This window comes from Gekko japonicus, unplaced genomic scaffold, assembly GCF_001447785.1.
Source record: "Gekko japonicus isolate JY-2015 unplaced genomic scaffold, Gekko_japonicus_V1.1 scaffold2089, whole genome shotgun sequence".
NCBI lineage: Eukaryota > Metazoa > Chordata > Lepidosauria > Squamata > Gekkonidae > Gekko > Gekko japonicus.
Genome location: NW_015160282.1, coordinates 264,916 through 278,541, shown reverse-complemented (window position 1 = coordinate 278,541; position 13,626 = coordinate 264,916). Strand labels below are relative to the sequence as shown.

Below are 13,626 nucleotides of genomic sequence, written 5' to 3'. Positions count from 1 at the left end.
GGCCCATCGGGTGAAGAAGACGCATTGTCTGGTCTGCGGCCTAGCGGCTCCAGTTTTTTGTGGCCACCATATCAAATTGCTGTGTCATCAGTCTTAAGAACATAAGAACCTAAGAGGAGCCCATGTTGGATCAGGCCAGTGGCCCATCCAGTCCAACACTCTGTCACACAGTGGCCAGAAATACCAGGTGCCATCAGGAGGTCCAGCAGTGGGGCTGGGACACTAGAAGCTCTTGTTTATAGCTTTTGTTTAAATCTGTTTTAACTATTTATTGTGGAAGATTCTAACGAAATGTTTTAATCCTTATTGTGAAATGTTTTTTTTAAAAAAACAATTAATTAGGATATAATAAAAAACAACAAGACTAAGTATATATCAAATCGTATACAATTATATATCCTTCCTCCCTTTCCCCCCCTTCTTGGCTTCCCACAGTGCTCCAACCTCCAGCCCAGTTCTTAAATTTCCTTCATATCTCCCTTTTTCACTAATTACATCCACAGGCAACTTATCCTTCATTAATTATTCTTATACGTCGTCTATTATCTGCTATCTTTCAATTTTCAATAATTCTCAAAGCAAAGTAAATTGTCCTTTACATCCGTCTTGTTGTGAAATGTTTTAACTCCTCCACTCCGCTCTGAGCCCGTTCGTGGGGAGGGCGGAATATAAACCGAGATTAATAAATAAATAAATAATAAAATAAACTGGTTTAAGGAAGGAAAATGACTACGAAGGAATCCAGATGAAAGCTACACTAAAGCCGTGCAGTGCCACTAGGGGCCAATTCAGAAAAGCCTTCTAGGATGCTGCAAGTGGGCGAGTGTTAGAGCACTACTGCTGTGGTTCACCAAGTACTTATGTACTACTGGGATACTCAACACAGCTTGCCAGCAATCTGAGTACTCCAGTAAACACACTGGAAAACGCAAAAGCTTCCCCAATCAACTCACCCCCTGTATTTAATATCTGATAAAGTCAATACAGTGTCTCTCGGCCCTGACCTGGATGGCCCAGGTTAGCCCGATCTCATCAGATCTCAGAAGATAAGGAGGGACAGCCCTGCACAGTATTTGGAAGGGAGATCATCGAGGGTTGCTATGCAGAGGAAGGCCATGGCAGACCACCTCTGTTAGTCGCTGGCCTTGAAAACCCAAAGGGGATCACCATAAGTCGGCTGTGAGTTGATAGCACATTGATGGCAAAACAGAGAATACTGGATATCTCAAGGCAACACGATTTAAACATGATAGGGAAACGGCGAGCCCTCTTGGCTCCAGATAACAGAGTAATCCCTATGCCCTACCTCTCCCGTTTACTAAATCAGGACTAGTAAAGGTTTCCCTTGCTCGAAAGCCAGTCGAGTCTGACTCTAGGGCTGCGGTGCTCATCTCCGTTTCAAAGCCGAAGAGCCAGCGCTGTCCGAAGATGTTTCCGTGATCATGTGGCCGGCATGACTAAACACCAAGGCGCACGGAACGCTGTTACCTTCCCACCGAAGTGGTACCTATTTATCGACTTGCAATTTCTTGCTTTCGAACTGCTAGGTTGGCAGGAGCTGGAACTAGAGACGGGAGCTCACTCCATCATGCGGCACCCGGGTCTTGAACTGCTGAACTACCGATCTTCCGGCCTGCAGTTCAGCGTCTTAACCACTTGAGCCACCGCAGCTCCAAATCAGGACTACAGAAGAACATTTACACTACTGCGCTGGGATGTACTCCCACCTGCAGTCCTGGAAGAAAAATTTAATAAAACTCCTTATAAAGAAAGGATACATCCCTGTTGTGCAGATGGTACTGAGTCTATAGAACATGTAATATTTGGTTGTAAGGCATATAACAACACCCGCGAATCTCTTCCTTTCTCTAAGACACTTCCTCTTTCTCGTAGGCAAAGAATCTGCCTTTTAAGAAGTTTTTTATCGGATATTCGAGCAGAAGTTACTCATCGGGTGGCTGGGTTCAGATGGCTTGCCCTAAGCATTAGAAAAACTATAGTAGCTCAAAAAGAGGAGAATTAAGATTTAGTTTTATTAATTTTAACTATTACGGTTTTTATGGAGTTTTTTCCTTTTTAAAAAACCTGCTTTTAAAATTCTGCTTCTATTTTAATGTCACATGTATCATTTATGCCATCGATGTACTATGTGCTGGTCAATGACCATGAATAAAACTTACTTGCTGATAGCACATTACACACACCCTGTTTTCTGGCTCAGGGCTGGTCCACACGTGCACACTGACCACTTGGGGGCTGCAACGTCACGGATGACTTGCATTTGTTCATGAGCCACCACGGACCTAACCCAACACCCACACAGACAACAGAGCCCAATGGAGTCTGTTCCGACGTTCAGATGGCAACCACAAAAACGTTGAGCAATTAAGGGATAAGAAACCGAGTACAGCTATGTCCGCTGAGAAGCCGTAGCATCTGAGCCAACCACAGGCCATGGAGCTGCACTGCCTACATTTTCCAGACATTTACTTCAAGGCCCATTTGCAATGCAGAGTTCCTACCACAGTTTAGCCCAGGAAAAATGTGCAACCCACTCAATTGTCAGTCAAACATCGTATATGAGCATTCACATGCCTGGTATCGTTATTTAGGGGGATTCAATGGGAAGGGCCCATGCTTTTGCATGCAAAAAGATTCTTGCATTCAGTTCCCAGGACAAGGCTTTTCAGTAGCAAGAAAGACCTCGGCAGCTGGCCCCCGTCACCGCCTCTAACTCTTCATGGCACGTGACTGAACGAAGCAGGCCTGAGAATTTATTTTTACCATTTCAGCAAAATTCTTACTATCACATCATTGGGAAGATAAGTGAATCGCTGGAAACTTGCCCAGAAATAAATCTCGCAAAGTGAAAAACAGCCAGATTGCTTGTTTGCAACATCGCTATGGGAAAGGTCGGAACTACTGACATCACTGAATCAAAGCAGATGAATTAATTAGTTTTGATAAAGTCATCTGAGTTTCACATAACTGGGCCTATATAAGATAGCCCACGTTTTAGAGATTCAGGTGCTTTGGGTGTGTCTGGGTCTCATCTTCCTGAAAGCACTTTGGCAGGAACCTCAGAAATTGTATTAATTTTAAGATAAATAGGATAACTCCTGGCAACCTAGCAGTTCGAAAGCAAGAAATGGCAAGTAGTTAAATAGGTACCACTTCGGTGGGAAGGGAACGGCGTTCCGTGTGCCTTGGTGTTTAGTCATGACCACGGAAACGTCTTCGGACAGCACTGGCTCTTCGGCTTTGAAACGGAGATGAGCACCGCAACCCTAGAGTCGGATTCGACTGGCTTTCGAACAAGGGAACCTTTACCTTTACCTTTAAATAGGACAAGGGACGATATGCATATAATTTCTGTTTCTGATTTCATTTACAAACACAAGCACTTTTTGTATCGCTGTGATTCTTTCGTACTTACTTATTTCAAGATTGACTGATTTAAATAAAAATCTTGAAAGATAGACATGAGTGATCTTTGGCTGGGATACGAGGTTTTTGCTTGACACCAGGAATAAACTATCTTCCGTCTTCTCTTCAGTCAGAGGGCCAATCACCTATAGAGATGGGTTACTGAATACTCCATCTCAATATAGCTCCGTGGCTTAGTGGTTAATGCATTGCTTTGGAACAGGCAAAGAGACCCTCTGTTTCCACACGTCTGTCGCAAAAGGAATGCTTCCCTTCTAACTAAACACCCCTGCCAATCACTAGCCAACGGCAACATCAACCTCTGCAGCTTGCTGTCTAATTCAGAGAGTCAAATTTGAGCTTTGGATTAGAAAATGTGAAGTTCTGCGGTGGGAGAAAATGTCGTTTCCCCGCTCAAAACAAGCCCAAACACACAACAGGCTCTCTCTTTACTGAACTGCAGACACTGTGCATTCCTCCGGCGGATGAAGTAGCTAGCGCTTCCCCGGCGGCAGCCTTTTCTGCTCACCGCTTACTCCCTGCATTCTATGAATTCCACAAAGGCAGTGTTTCCTCCATTCCACACGAACCCCCACACTGCGTGACCTCGTGGGATTAATACCGAGCTTCCAAAGTCTAAGCATTCCCAAACAGTGTTGCTAATAAAACACAAGCTCTGCGGAATGGCTGAGAAATCTTGCTGGCCCATGGAAAGGACAGTGCCGGTTTCTTTACACAGTTTCCCATCAATGGGCTCTCTCTCTCTGGTTGTCAGAATGGTTCTGCTTCATTTGCCCCCCCCCTACTCCCGCCATCGGCAAGGTCAAATGACATCATAAGATTCACACGCATACACAACCCGCCGCCCCAAGTCTGTGCCCTTCATGCTTGGGTCTGTGGTGTTCCAAAGGTTATAATTTTGCTATCCGGGCAATGTCGCCTCCATCGTACAGGGTATAATGGCTCTTTCAGAGAATGAACGCAGGCTATATAAAGAGGGAAGCTCTGCTTCCAGAAAGCCGTCAAGGTGTGCCAATAAAAGATCCCTCCCTCTTTTCTGACTAGCTCTCCCTCCTCTAATGTCTGGAGCAGATCAAACGCCAGCGCTGCCATTCAAGTATATCCCCTGGCAATTAAGTAGGTTTCAAAAGACCTGCCAGGCAACCCTTTTAGGAACGGCTGCTGCTCTACCAGCACACGAGTCTGCTTTTTGCAATCGGTTCTCTCTGCTGGCCCTTTGCTACCCTCTGCTGATGTGACCAGGGCTCCGGAGGCACAGTGGGCATGATCCTAAGCAGGTCGGCGAAGATGTAAGTCCCATTTTAGTCAATGGGGCTCTCTCCCAGTGAAACGGTGATAGTTCTGTAGCCGATGTCACTTTAGAAAGAAGCCAGTGATTAAAATTTATAGCGGTGTTACTCACTCCAGGGCGGAGCTCATGAGAAGCCGGATTCCAGTTATGATCAAATGAAAAGGCAACATTTGCTACTCTCATTGTGCCTCAAGGAAGCTAACAGCTTACCTGTTTCTCTACCCATTTCAAGGTGTAATCTACCTGCCAACCACCAGCCCCACCAGGCAAGGGTCTGTGCCAGTGTTCCCTCTAAGCTGAGTTAGTGTGAGCTAGCTCAGTTTCTTTAGCCTCCGGCTCACACATTTTTGTCTCAGCTCAGGAAGGGATGGCTCCAGAGCAAACTAATTTATGCCGTAGCCAAGTCGCCTGCTCACAACTTTAATGCCAGGAGCTCACAAAGTAGAATTTTTGCTCACAAGACGCCACAGCTTTGAGGGAGCATTGGTCTGCGCCCCCTTTTTATTTTATGATCTACTTTCTTTACACCTTGCTTCTCTCCCCAGGAGGGACCCAAGGCAGCTCACATCATTCTCCTCTCCTCCAGTTTATCCTCACACCGACAACCCTGTGAGGCAGGTCAGGCTGAGAGTGCGTGACCGGCCCAAGGTCACCCAGCAAGTTTCCATGTCTTGAGTAGGGGATTCGAACCTGGATTTCCCAGACCCTAGTCTGACACTTTTAACCACTACGCCTGCTTTCTCTCGCTCTCTTTTGAAACACGGGGAAGTGAGCCAGTTTGGTGTAGTGGTTAGGAGTATCGACTCTGAGAGAACTGGGTCTGATTCCCCACTGCTGGTGTGACCTTGGGTCAGTCACACGTTCTTTCAGAGCTGTTCTCTCAAGGGCAGTCCTCGAAAGAGCTCTCTCAGCCCCACCTACCTCACAGGGTGTCTGTTGTGGGGAGGGGAAAGGAAGGAGATTGCGAGCTGCTCCAAGACTCCTTTGGGTAGTGAAGGGCAGGGTATAGATCCAATTATTTCTTCTTCTTCTTCTACATTGGGGAACAGTGCTCTGAAGAACCACAAGTTGGCATGTCAAAGAGCCACGTGCAGCTCCTGACACAGACACAGGCCATTTAAAGAAATGTGTCAACACGACAGCGATGTCCAGTCTGTAGAAGACAGAACTTGGGAAGGGGGTGGAGGATTAAAGTCCAGCTAACTTAATTGTTCTCACCACTGTCAAAGGAACCACACTCCCTGTAGTTATCCACTGGGGTCAAAAGAGTGAAGAGATTGCAAATGAGTCCGGATTTAAAAACTATGGCACTTTTTCAATTTGGAAAAGGGGCTACGTGAGCGCTCATCTTCACATACAATGGAACACATTTTATTTTAAAAGACAAGATAAACTGTACCACCCTAAAAAGGGTGATACCCTTGTAAGCCCACTGACTTTGATGGAGCAACACTGCTTTAGGATGGTACCACAAAAAACAGTTCTGGGCATTTGGGAGCAACGGAGATAAAACATTATAGGTCACACAGGGACTATCCAGCAGATACCCCAGAAGGGACATCGAAATATGTGCACATTATTATTACTGCCAGTAATACTTCAGGGTTGTTTGTCTTGGCCCTTCTAGGGTACGACTTAAAAGGCCATAAAAATGTGAGAAACTGGTCTGACCAAAAGACTTCGGTGAGCCACAGAAACTGCACACGCACACCACAGATCGCAACAGCCCTATAAAAGCTACAGCCTGCAGTATCTCCAGCCCGAAAATATTTAGGAAGTCCGTTTAATGAGCCAATCCCAAGCCTGGTGTTGAGTCATTCTGCCATCTGTTCTTTTCATTCTAAATATGGAGCACAGAATAATAGAATTCCAGAGTTGGAAGGGGCCATGCAGGACATCTAGTTCCACCCCCTGCTCAATGCAGGATCAGCTGAGAGCACCCCTGACAAGTGTTTGTCCAGCCGCTGCTTGAAGACGGCCAGTGGGGGGGAGCTCACCACCTCCCTAGGCAGCTGATTTCACTGTTGCACAACTCTGACTGTAAAAAAGTGTCTCCTAATATCCAGCCGGTACTTTCCTGCCCTTTATTTCAACCCCTTCTTGCGAGTTCTCCTCTGCTGCCAAGAGGAACAGCTCCCTGCCCTCCTCTAAGTGACTTCAAGAGAGCAATCCTGACACCCCTCAGCCTCCTCTTCTCCAGACTGAACATTCCCAAGTCCTTCACATGGGGGAAAATATTTGTCCCTTTCCTGCACAGTGTAGGGGGTTGGACTAGATGACCCTGGCGGTCCCTTCCATGATTCTAAGATGCATCCTCATGCACTGCACTGGTGACCAGTGTTCCCTCTAAGCTGAGTAAGTGTGAGCCAGCTCACAGTTTTCTAGCCTCTGGCTCATACATTTTTGTCTTAGCTCAGGACGGATGGCTCCAGAGGCAAACTAATTTCTGCAGAAGACAAATCGCTCGCTCACAGCTTTGATGCCAGTCGCTCAAAGCAGAGTTTTTGCTCACAAGACTGCACTGCTTAGAGGAAACATTGCTGGCGACCAAGGTGGCGCTGGAAGGACAGATGGAATGGGAGAACCACCACAGCCCAGCAGGAGCCCTGGCGTCCTGCAGTTCCATGGCTTCTGAAAAGGCTCTTGATCTAAAATGCCTATGGGGGTGAACGGACGTGGCCACTCGCAGAAGAACAGTCATGAGTCACTCACAGATCAGACCTTTGTACGCTGTGACAATGACCCTGGAATAGTTTTGTTAGTTCTGTGCTCAACCGCTATCAGGATCAGAATGCCCGCCCCACTCAAAAGAGCATGCACTGAGGGGCGGGGGGAATCATCGTTCCCCCACCTGGAGATTTTTTCTTTAATGTAAGAATAGTTTCAAGCAATGCTCCCTCTAAGCTGTGGAGTCTTGTGAGCAAAAACTCTACTTTGTGAGCTACTGACGTTAAGGTTGTGAGCGAGCAATTTGGCTGCTGCATAAATCAGTTTGCTCGGGAGCCCTCCTTCCTGAGCGAAGACAAAAATGTGTGAGCCGGAGGCTAAAAAACTGTGAGCTAGCTCACACTCACTCGGCTTAGAGGGAACACTGGTTTCAAGTGTACTCAGGAGGAGCGATGGTTTATACATGATGCCACCGGTATACATCGAAAATTCATGCCGCGGCACAGCAAACAAAGAAGATTCCTGGCTCCAGGAACGTCAGTGTGATTTCCAAAAGGGGGAAGGCAGCGAGAGGAAGGGCTCGGGGGTGTCACTAAGTGATCTTCAGAACATGCCAGGGAAGAAACCAGCAAGTTGCTCAAGGAAAGACCAAACTGCACCCTTGACCACATCTGCAGGGCAACACACGCCCACCCCTAACAGAACTTTGCTGGTCTTAAAAGGTGCCACCGATTGGACTCAAACGTTGTTCACCTGGCAAACTGCAAACTCGGTCCTAGTAAAGTAGTACCTGTTTGTTCTTGTATTTCTTCAGGTATCTCGGGGAAACCAGACACTCGGGATTGATGTCCAGCGTGACCTGCTCCGCGATGATCTGTGGATCTGGGTTCAGGTGCTGCATTTTCAGGAAGGACAAGATGTTCTGGACCTCCAGATTGTACGAACTGTCCGCCATGGTCTTGCCCTTGGAGGCCAGACGGCAAGCGGCCATCCACTGTGCGTACTGCTTTTCCTGCGATTGAAAAGAAAGAGGAGGTGCTCGCTAGAGGGGGGCCTTTGTTGTATTCTCCATCCTGTTTCCAACAATTCTTTAGCCGATTCAATGGTAAGGAAAGCTCAAGACCTGAACACACTTGGGAAGAAGCCAAGGCAGCGATACAGAACGGATCCAAAAGCCCAAAGGAATGCAAGGGACTGGGGACCAAAGGGCAAGTCGCCTCGAACATACTGAAGATGAAAGCGTTACGATGCTACCTTCTGTTTCGTGAAACAAGGTTGCACTTACCTGTAACCGTCCTTCCATCGAGTGGTCTTCTGTGCAGGCATACACGGGGACGGTGCAGCCGCAGGCCAGCCGCAGAAGAGCTAACAAGCTTGACGAATGATCTTTCTAGCGCTAGAGAGAGCTCCTCCCCACCCTCATCTTCAGCGGATCCTTTCTCCCACCCAAAGGGTCACGTGACGGGATGGGGTGAGCACTCGTCTCTTGGTTCTCCCTTCTCTGCCGCAAGGACTAGAACTGACATGAAATGATAAACGGCCCACAGCAGGGAAAGAAGGGAGGCAGGGCTATTTTTGGGCAGGAACGCACAGGAACGGAGTTCCGGCTGGCTTCAGAGTTGGCCACGCCCACTACAGCCAAAAACTCTGCACATGCATGGCTACAGAGGGAAGGCCTGGAGAGCAAACCCCCTGGCGACTCTGAGGTGGGTGGGCCAGGGGCCCCCCTGGAAGGATCGGGGAGGCATTTAAATGCCTCCCCATGCCTTCCCCGGCCTGTCCAAGGGCCGGCTTGCCCGGGTGCCCCGCAACTGCAGGGCGTCAAGGCAAGCCAAGGGAAGGCATGGGGGTCAGTGTTCCCTCTAAGCTGAGTTAGTGTGAGCTAGCTCATAGTTTTTTAGCCTCCGGCTCATACAATTTTGTCTCAGCTCAGGAAGGACGGCTCCAGAGCAAACTAATGTATGCAGCAGCCAACTCGCTCACTCACAACTTTAATGCCAGTAGCTCACAAAGTAGAATTTTTGCTCACAAGACTCCACGGCTTAGAGGGAACATTGATGGGGCGTGTGGCCTATTATGCTAATAAGCTGTGCTGTCAGGGTGTGGCCTAATAGGCTAATAAATTTCTGCTGTTGGGTGTGGCCTATTATGCTAACGAGTTCCTGCTGGGCTTTCTATTATGCTAACGAGTTCCTGCTGGAGAGAGGGTGCGTGCCTGCACAGAAGGCTACTCAATGAACAATGGTTACAGGTAAGTGCAACCCCGTTTTCATCGCTGTGGCTTCTCTGCAGTCCCACATGGGAGACAAGCACGCTCACCCACTGAGGAGGTGAGTGTGGGCGGATTAGCAGAAGACAGACTGAAGAACCGCTTTCCCAAAAGCTGCCTCCTTTCCATCGTCCGCATCTGTGGAGTGGTGCTGAATGAAGGTGGGATGCTGTGGACCAGGTAGCTGCTTTGCAGAGGTCATCTAGCGACAACCGGGCTAGGAAGGCTGCTGACGAAGCTTGTGCTCTGGGGGAGTGCCCTTTGATCTCAATGGGACATGGCAATCCAGCTGCACTGTATGCCGTTTTGACAGTGTCCACCACCCACCTAGACACTGAGGTGACACTGCCTTCCTCTTATTAACCCCTTTAAAGCAAATATTAATAATAAGCTATTGGATTTATACTCTACCCTTCACTACCCGAAGGAGTCTCAGAGCGGCTTACAGACTCCTTTCCCTCCCCCTCCCCACAACAGACACCCCGTGAGGTAGGTGGGGCTGAGAGAGCTCTGACACAAACTGCTCTTTTTCAAGGACAGCTCTTATCAGAACTACGGCTTGCCCAAGGTCATCCAGCCAGGTGCAAGAGGAGGAGTGGGGGAATCAAACCCGGTTCTCCCAGATTAGAGTCCGGGCACTTAACCACTACACCAAACTGGCTCTGGTCTACGTTCATTTACCGATCTGCCTTGCTCTTAGTAATTCAAGGCTTGCCTAAGTCCACTTAACATCCTAGCAGAAACTCGAGAGTTAATCACAGGTATGTACAGATGTATTCTGGTATAGTGCTCTCTATTTTAACATTTTTAATGATATATTCCAAAGCATTAAAGCTAATTTTCCCCCACAGGGAGAAAAAGGAATTCAAAGGAAAAAAGTAAACCACTCACAGTGACCCAAGGTACTAAAGAGGCTGGACGATGCGCTCAGGAGACATCCCTGTCTGAATTAGGTATTTACTTTTGTTTATTTTAAAACATTTATTAGCCGCCTTTCTTTCTTGCAGAACTTGAGGCAGGATACAATGCAAATAAAAATATCACAAAAAAGAGCCTAAGAAACCCACAATTCAAAATCTTTTATTAGGACTGTCAATAAATAAATACTAAATTAGTCAGACTAAATTAGTCAGAATAAATAAATACTAAATTAAATAAGACCGTCTTCAGCTGCCACCTGAATATCGAAAGTGAGGGGGCCGGGCACACCTCCCTGGGAAGGTGGTTCCAAAATTGCGGGGCCGCCACTGAAAAGGCCATCTCTCGTGTGCAGGGATCATTTAATAGAAAAAGAGGTGTAGGAGCTCATTAGCATAACTCATTAGCATATGCCACACCCCCTGACATCACCGGAAGTGTGTCAGAAGGCAACACCCACTGCTCAGGCTCCACTGGACTGTTCTGGATTGCGAGCTATTGGTGGGAGGGAACATGCAGGTCTGTCCTCGCAGAGGAGGGAGAGCTTGTACCTGAATAAAACTTGGTCTTAAAGGTGCCACTGGACTGTTTTGTACCGGGGGGCCGGGGTGAGCTCTGCAACTTACCTGGCTGCTTCTTGCTCTGACTGAGGGCTTCTGGGAGCAGGGGGCGGGGCTTGTTGCATGTGCTCTCTACTGCTGGAGCTCCGCTCCTGTGCGCTCCTGCAGGAAATGACCCCTGCTCGTGTGCCAACTAGACAATCTTCTTTGATTGGTGGGACAATCTGGAGGGCCTCTCCCTGTAATGCCCCCCAACCTCCAGATCATTAGTACTAAGTGTCATGTTATGAGCCAAGGTGCTACGGGGAAGTCTGAAAGTACCCCCAAACAGCAAGAACAAAGGGGCGGGAATATTGTTGTCCACACTCACATTATCACAGCGGAGCCATATTTCGTTCATGCCCTCAGCGACAGGGATGAGAAGCTTGATGTTAAACTTCTGACCAGAAATGTTGACATCGGGAGTCACCTCACAGCCTACAATGGAAAGACAGCTGGAGATTTATACGCTGCATACGGAGTCGGCTGATGGTTCTACACAGCGCCGGAAGAAGTTTCTGTCTGCTGAGTGTGAGAACATGTTTTGGTTAGAGATGGTACGAGGAGGGGAAGAAGAGAATGGAGGTTTTGCCAATAGGACAGCCGGCCCATTAAGCAAAAGGGGAAAGAAGAATCACAGAATCATAGAATGTTAAGAATTGGAAGGGACCTCGCAGGTCATCTAGTCCAGCCCCCTGCATTCTGCAGGAGCAGAACCAAAAGATAGCCCTACAACATACCCGACAGATGGTCGCCCAGCCTCCACTTGGAAACGTCCAGCAAAGGAGCATCCACCACCTCCCGAGGCAGGTGAGAAGACACATGTGTATTCTCAGAATAAGAATATTAAGAACTGTTTTGCTGGATCAGACCAATGGTCCATCTCACCCAGTATCCTGCTTCCACAAGCGCACAGCCAAGTGTCATGGGAAGCGAACAGACCAAGGTATTGCAAAACAATCCATGCACGTTAACACCCCCCCCCCATCATTTGATTGGAAGAAACTACTAAATAGCACTCAGGTTGTTCAACAACAGGTGCTGAAGGAGCCGTCCTGGACGCTCCCAGCAACCTGATCTCCTCTCCCCACCAATGTTCCCTCTAAGCTGAGTTAATGTGAGCTAGCTCACAGTTTTTTTGGCCTCCGACTCACCCATTTTTGTCTTAGCTCAGGAAGGACAGCTCCAGAAGCAAACTAATTTATGCAGTAGCCAAATCGCTCGCTCACAACTTTAATGTTAGTAACTCACAAAGTAGAGTTTTTGCTGACAAGACTCCACAGCTTAGAAGGAACATTGCTCCCCACCCCTTCCAAATCTGGATACAATGGAAATTGCACCCAGCAGGTGACTGGAGGTACTCCAAAACCAGCCTGCGGGCACAGAGAAAAGTTAAAACCAGCACCATAATGGAACAACCTCACCAGGGAGGTGCAGCTGGCCTCCTTGCTTTCCATCTTCAGGAGACAGCTGAAGATGGCTTTATTTAGGACTGCCCTGGATTACGAACTGACAGCCGAATGGCACAAAAAGCTGCCTACATGTGAACCGCAACAGGGGAACCAAGTCAAATTTCTCCACAGCTAAAAATACAAATTTATTCTAAAAACATGAAAAGCAGAAAAGGCCAGGCTCCCAATGATCTGTGTGGATGTGAACATCTGTACATTGGGAGACTACTGCATGCCTGAAGGCGTATGGTGTGGAGACAGATGCAGAAGTGAAATTCCACTGAAAGTCACTGGGGCATACCTTCTGCAGAATGGGTGCCATCCAGATAAATTTTGGCATGACAAATCGCACTGCTACATATTCAAGTGGGGCCTTAATGGCTGCACCTAGCAGAACCCTTGATGCATGCAAGTTGTGGAGGGTATGCAATTGTGCTTTTAATTTCCTTTACAGTTGCAGTGCCTCCCTGCCAAACTCAGGACTTCACCCGCACAGTTTTAGCTTGCATGTTGGTTGGGGGGGGGGGGGCAGTGAAAGACAAACGGCCCCAGGGCTGTGTGCCCTTAGGGACTGGGGACAATGTGTTTAGATGAGCCTCACTATAAAGGCCTTTCATGCAATCCTCTACAGGAGGAGGATAAAGAAATCAATTTCCTTGCAAGATGGGAGTTGGTATTTGCGGCCTCTTCCGGCTCTTCTTGCAGAATTCTTTTAACGCTCACGTCAGCGGCAGCTTTGTGGAAAAAAGCTCCCAAAAAGGTATTCCCATGCCGCCCTTCCCCAGCTCAGATCCTCGTAGTTGCGGACTGAGGTCATTTGGCAGCTGCCGTGGATCTGCCTCGAAGGCTTTAAGGAGAGGGGGGGAGTGATATCAGTCATGCCTGTCATTTCACAACCCTCCAAGACAGAATACTTTACTGCTGAATACAAGAGCCGGTCGCCTTAGGAATCTCAGATGCAGCCTGCATTCCCTGCAAAGGGAA

The 13,626-nt window shown here is 48.0% G+C and overlaps 1 protein-coding gene across 4 annotated transcripts in view; it reads right to left on the bottom strand.

Moving 5' to 3' along the window:
- FERMT2 (fermitin family member 2) overlaps positions 1 to 13,626 on the bottom strand; it is a 170,082-nt gene that overhangs the window by 16,531 nt on the left and 139,925 nt on the right. For all 4 annotated transcript variants that reach the window (XM_015415539.1, XM_015415547.1, XM_015415522.1 and 1 more), the window contains 2 exons: positions 11,523 to 11,629; positions 8,196 to 8,417 (listed from right to left, as the gene is read on the bottom strand). In XM_015415539.1, the coding sequence (XP_015271025.1) occupies positions 8,196 to 8,417; positions 11,523 to 11,629 (329 nt within the window). The remainder of the gene's footprint in view (positions 1 to 8,195; positions 8,418 to 11,522; positions 11,630 to 13,626) is intronic.